The sequence below is a fragment of the Gaeumannomyces tritici genome (assembly GCF_000145635.1).
Source record: "Gaeumannomyces tritici R3-111a-1 unplaced genomic scaffold supercont2.11, whole genome shotgun sequence".
Classification (NCBI taxonomy): Eukaryota; Fungi; Ascomycota; class Sordariomycetes; order Magnaporthales; family Magnaporthaceae; genus Gaeumannomyces; species Gaeumannomyces tritici.
The window spans coordinates 81,962-87,908 of NW_008804555.1; the positions used below are offsets into that span (position 1 = coordinate 81,962).

The window sequence follows — 5,947 nt, forward strand, 5'->3', positions numbered from 1 at the left end:
GCTTAACACGAGGAAGTCGTCGCCGAGATCGCCCGCTGGAATTGTATCAACGGGACCCATGTTGCGCCGAGCCATGGCTGAGAGGGAGCGAGGAAGCTGATGATGATGATGGTAGTGGGCGGTGCACAGCAACTGCCCACTTGTGTGCGGAGGATCGCCAGGTGTAGGGTACGGAGAGTTTATGCCTGAGGCACCGATAGCAGAAGCGAATCCTGGCGGAGAAGCGGGCCTGAGGAATACCCACATCAACAGGTGGAATTCCACCTGTTCAAGTGGACGTCATAAATTGATTCTTATTGGCTCAATAACTGGTCGCGTGCGCCTCCCCCGTTTCTAGCTATCAAGAAAGCCACTTCCAGTTTTTCAGGTTTTTTGGGTCTGCCATTTCCTGCTCATGGGTCCCTGGGTCACCCGTTTGGTTGATGGTGGGGTGCGAAAGGCGAATTTTGGCTGCTGAAAGGTGGGGTAATACTTCTCTTTTTAGCCTCGACTTTTCAAGCAAACCCGGCCTCTGCTACGCCACACTCGGCGTTCTCAGCCTAAATGATCGTCGTTAAATCAGTTGCAACCCATTTCATTATCTGGATTAGTATCGTAGCCAACCCACCCCCAAAAGCCGCTTTTGGCTGTCGACGTTTTCACGGCGAGTTGACCCAGGAATCCCAAGTGCCCCTCAGTACAGTACATCCTGGTCCAGGAGCTCCAGGCGCTCGACCAACTCCGGCACCTTGGATGGCACGTACAATTCCACGAAATGGCCGGCCAGGTTGCAAAAGAGGCCGCTGGCTCCCAGACTTGCGAACGCACCCTGAACTGCCCGAACCATAATCTCCGCAAAGCTTTATGGCGGCTACGAAACTCACCGTCCGCCTGGCCATGCGGGCCGAGTGGTTAACCGCCTGAAAGACCGCCAGGCACGGCACAGAACTTTTCCGGGTCGGCAGGCCGGCCGGTCCAGCTGCAGGGAATCGACCCAAGTCAATTCCCTTCAATGCCATCGTCTTGACTGCACTGCGACCGCCAGGATCTCTCTGCCTGCCTCGACAGCCCGGAGCCCCGCCAATTCGCTTGGTGCAGCTGGCGGCCGCAGGCTGATAAGATAAGGGGCAGAACGGTACGGAACAAATCGTGGGGCGATCGCAAACTTGCTCCTGCACACCTGGATGCAGAGTGGAATAGCTTGGCCAATCGTCGCCAGCCAAAATGCAAACCCATTACCGTGCAGCAGCCACGGCGGCTACCCCAGCATCCTCGCTTGGTCTAGTTTCTCCAAGTGCTGTGAGGACCAAATTTCGGCTGGATTCGGCGCGAACAGTGTCGCGGGCCATACATCACGGGTGTCTCCTCGGACGCTGGAGGGCCGAAGTACTCGTATGTACCTTCGGCTGCTCAAGCGTGGCCACCTTCGCCACTTCTGTTTGCATTCGATTGGCCACCACGGACGCGAGCCAGCTGTCCTGTATCTCTCTTCCAGGGATCCTAGCGGAGAAACTCCTTCCTGATACTATCCATAACATAAAAGAGAAGAGGGGCGAAGCATGGGTTGTTGAGTTGGTGGCCATACAGATGGAGACAAGCGGGGATGTGCTAACGTGATAAAGAAAGGAAAAGACATCCTTCGATATCAGGGTGGGAAGTACCTAGTCTTAGACAACCCTGCGGGTCTCGCTTGGTGGAGAGATTGTGTTGTTCCGAGGATCTGCTCACAGCTCCTCAACAGAGGGAGGGTCGGGTGTCTTGAAGGCCTTCTCCAGGAGAACGATGCCGTTTAGCATCATGCCAATGTGTGACTTGTCGATACTCTCGCAGTCACGGCGAATCTTGGTCATGAGAATCTTGAGCTGTGATGATGATTCCGGGGTTAGCCATTCTGTATCAGCACAGGATAAAGGTGGTATCTAGGAAGCCGAAGCTGTCACTTACGAATGGGACAGGACTCTGCGTGAACGCGCACACCTCCTTGCTGTCGGTTCCGTTTACCTCCCTGGAAGCCGGGTCGATGAACCCATCGGCATGGACAAAGACCCCGTCGCCTAGGCCGCCCGCCCAATCGAGCCCGAACGTCTCGCAGATGGCCTTGTACTCGTTATAGGATGAAATAAAGAGCTGCCCGGAAAAGGCGTTGAGCTGTGCCTTGAGCTTGAGCGGGCACGTCCAGGTCGGAGGCGGCGTCGGGCGGGCGTGCAAGAGCAGGTGATCGAGCGGGGCGAAGCCCATTGTCGAGCGAGGCGCGTACAGGTGCAGAGTCACCTTTCGGCGCGCGGCGATCTCCTCCAGCAGGGCCTGGGCCTCGAAGGGGCTGATGATGACCATGGTGCGCACCGCGCCAGAGGGGTCGCCGTGGGTGCTGGTCAGGATCCATCGCACCGCCCGCTGGTACTGGTCGAGCTGGCTTTTGGCGCCGAGGGCCGAGCCGCCCGACTCCTGGATCGTGGTGGCGAAGTCGCGAGTGGCCCGGACGTCGCAGGGGAACTCGTTGACACGCAAGCGGATGGCGGCGGCAGCGGTTGTGCGGGCGAGAGAGTTCCAAGCGGAGGGGAAACAGTGCGACGCCGAAGGGGCAGGGATATCGCCAGTCCGAACAAAGTGCAGCATTGCCGCGTCGATCCTGTGGGGCGCCGGCTCGGCGGGCTTGGGCTTCTCAACGTGCCGCTCCTGTTCGATCTCGGGCGAAAGCTCTCGCTCCTGTTCCTCGTGCAGCGCGGCAGATCCCAGGCTTACGGAGCCGAACTTTGCGCAGCAGTCCATGATGCGGTCCACGCCCGGGTGCTGGCCGGCCTCTGGACAGCATGGTTTGGCGATGCGCTCGCCTGGCCGGTAGAGATCGTCAATTGCCTGGGCCTCGTCTTCGAGGAGCTTGTTTGCCAGGTCCTGGGTAATCAGGCCACTGCCCGCTTGGGAGTAAATGCTCTTTTGGTGGGCGTACCTCCGCCCTTGGACCGCCCACAGGGGGATGCTCCGCTGGATGTCAGCAAACGTCTCATGGATGGACCACTCGAGGACATCCATGACCTCGATCGAGTTTTTGCCGGCACGCTGGAGGATCTTGGTCTCGATCTCCTGCGGGACACAGAAAGTGATGGACTGGCCTTTTCCAAGTTTCCGCATTCGCATGGCTGCCTGTGTCAGCCTGTCTTTGGTAAGGCCGGCTCCGAGGGTTAAGGCAGCTCGATAGTTGTCGGGAAGCTTAAGATCCGTGCCTCGGGTGTGCGCCTCGTCAAGGAAAACAAGGCACACGTCGAGCTGACGATAAAAGGGCGAAATTAAGAGCGGCTCGGTGTGGCCTTTGAGGTCCACAACTTGCAGCTCGTCTTTGTCGTTGACGAAAACGCACGCCTTTATGCCACGGTAGGAGTTGATCTCAGACTCCATTTTCAGCCACTTCTGGGCAACTTCGGCGTTTCCCAACTCGAGAATCTGTGCCCCAACGTCCAAGATGACCCGGACCTCATCATCCTGCATATTCACCACCAAACTGAGGAGTAAGTCGGCATCTAACGCCGGCGAGCCTTGGCGCGGCGGAATCGAGGTCACGCCGTTCTCATCTTGCAGTAGATACTTAAGAACGAGGCCGTTGGTGTGCTTCTGGTCGGGCAGATCGAGATGATCGACTGACAGTGGGAGGAGTTCCCGGGAGTCGTTTGTGCCCGAAAAGCCGGTGGTTGGGTGAACCTTTTCCTCTCCGAGGTCCCATCCGCTCTAATTATGCTCAGTTAGCAGGCGGGAAAGGATGATCGCGGCCAGGACAGTGGTACTTACGGAACTCAGCTTGGAAGGAAACTCCTTCATGAACTTTGGATAGACGACTCGACTTAGGAAGAAATCGATCGCGCCCTTGGAATACCGCAGACGAGGGAAGATTTGCTGGGTACACTGTCCACGATCTTTGATGTTGACTCCGTCGAGGTGCTGGAAGGAAGGGGGCATAGAGTTTGCGTCTCTAACCCACTCATCGTAATCCTGTTCGGGCTGGTCCGACTTTAAAAGGTGGGTGAATGCAAGGAATAAGTCGTCGTTGGAGAGGCCGCCGTAATATGAGCTCAGCGCGGTCAAAAGCATTACGACTTCAGGATGTGAAAATTCTGAGCGCGCCGAAGGGCAGTCCTTGGCCCGGTAGGGAACAGCGAGCCGTGTCGGCGGGTTGCGGCTTTGGTCGAAGCCGTAGCTGACCCTCCATCGCTTCGAGAAGACGAAGCCGAGAACTCCGCCAGCAAGGAGACCGCGAAGGAGAAGCAGTGAGCGCTTGGTCGACTCGCTCCAGAAACTGCGTGCTCCAGGAGTCTCAACGGCCGCAATTTCCTCGGGAGTCAAGTCTTGTTTCGTCAGGTACGTGAGGAGTGCCGCACTGTGTCATGAGGGTGTAAGTCCAACATCATTCTCTGTGTTCGAAGTAAATTTAGGGGATGTGGGGAAAATAGGCAGAAATACCGAGGGCTTGTTAGACAACCCGGAGGGTGGGTGTATATATGGAATGGGGTGGAGAGAAGAAAATAAGGAGGGACTTAAAGAAAGGAAAGGGGAAGGAGGGGGAGAAGAAGAGGGGGGATGGGAAGGGGCAAAAAAATAAAAGAACAGGAAAGGGCAGTTGAATCATTACTGACCGTGAGTCATCGCCCTGCCTAGCAATGGGCAGTCCAGGAAGTCCGGTCTCACAAATTCGCTTGGCGATAGCATGGACAAGGCAATTCTGAGCCTCTTGGTCGAATATACGGAGGCGGGGGAAGGACCCAGAGCCATGTTGGTCGTTAATCGCGAAGGATCTAGGCATTTCCTGGGCGATGGCCAAGGCCACATCCTTAAGAAAAGTCAGGACATTTAAAAGAAGATGCCACCTGTCGGGACTGAAGTCGATGGGCCTTTGGGTACCCATAGTGTAAACAAGCTCGAACTTGACGCTGAAGTTCTCGTCGCTCTCGTCCACAATGTCCCTTGACGTGAACTCAAGTAGGCGCTGAGTTTTGATCAGTTCTTGACCGATCGAGGTCTTGCCGTTGATGAGGAACTCGAGGCCCATGAGCTTGAAGGAGAGCAGGTGCTCGGGCTGCACCAGCAAAACTCCGCCTTCTTCCCGGCATGCCTGCAGATCTCGCGCGATAAAGGACACCTGTGCGGCATTTAGCCGTAGCGTGCGAGAGAACGGAAGCTGGTGGATCTTGATGTCGAGGAGCCCGCCGAGTTTGGAAAGCAGCATCTGACGCATCTGAGGAGCTTGCGCCTTGGCCGTGACGACGCGGACCAGGTGGTCACCGTTGGCTAGGGCAGCGGCGACGGTGGGAACAATGACAGTCGACTTGCCCTCTCCCATGTTCAGCTGCATGACAGAGTTCCGGCCATCCGGAGGGCTGATCATCTGCCGAGCGATGTCGATCTGGACCTTGCGAATGGTGATATTGCTCTCGACCTCCATGAGCAGGACAAACGGGTACTCATAAGGCGTCCAATTCTGGTGCGCCGTGTTTCCCAGCTCCTTGGCGAGGTCAGCTAGGCTGCTTTGAGATGCCAGTGCCAGCAGCCGCTCGGCACGCTGCGCGTCTTGATATGCCAGTCCGTATCGAATGAGAGCAGGCCTCCAGGAGGTAGGAATCGTTTTTAAGCGGGAGGTTGCAAGCTGTGACAAGAAGAAGGCTGGACAAATGCGCGGCAGTAGGGTAGTGCTTCGACCACCTAGGCCGAAAAAGGCAGCCTCGAGGGCGGCATACAGCGCGTCCCTGTATGAGCGGCACTGGGAAGAGTGCCTCTGCAGCGCCTGCTTGACCTGGTCGAGGCTTTGGGGAGCAACCGGCGATAGCTCGAGGTGGCCCTTCAGAGCGTGGGCGCTGCGTTCGAGATCGTCCGCATAGCGCATCTCGAAGTCCGACTTGGCATGCGCCTGGATGCGCTGGACAAGGCTTTTGACGCGAGCTGGTGCGGCCTCGTGGGATTCCCGGACGATATTCGCTGCCGTTAG

General features: G+C 57.1%; 1 protein-coding gene across 1 annotated transcript; it reads right to left on the bottom strand.

Annotated features, from left to right (window-relative positions):
• Positions 1 to 149: 149 nt before the first annotated feature.
• Positions 150 to 5,942, bottom strand: GGTG_13259 (hypothetical protein). The gene is made up of 4 exons (XM_009231165.1): positions 4,602 to 5,942; positions 3,760 to 4,345; positions 1,924 to 3,699; positions 150 to 1,841 (listed from the first exon to the last, which is right to left on the bottom strand). Exons 1-4 carry the CDS (start codon positions 5,843 to 5,845, stop codon positions 1,704 to 1,706), a joined length of 3,744 nt encoding a protein of 1,247 aa, XP_009229429.1. The 5' UTR covers positions 5,846 to 5,942; the 3' UTR covers positions 150 to 1,703.
• Between the last annotated feature and the right edge of the window lie 5 nt (positions 5,943 to 5,947).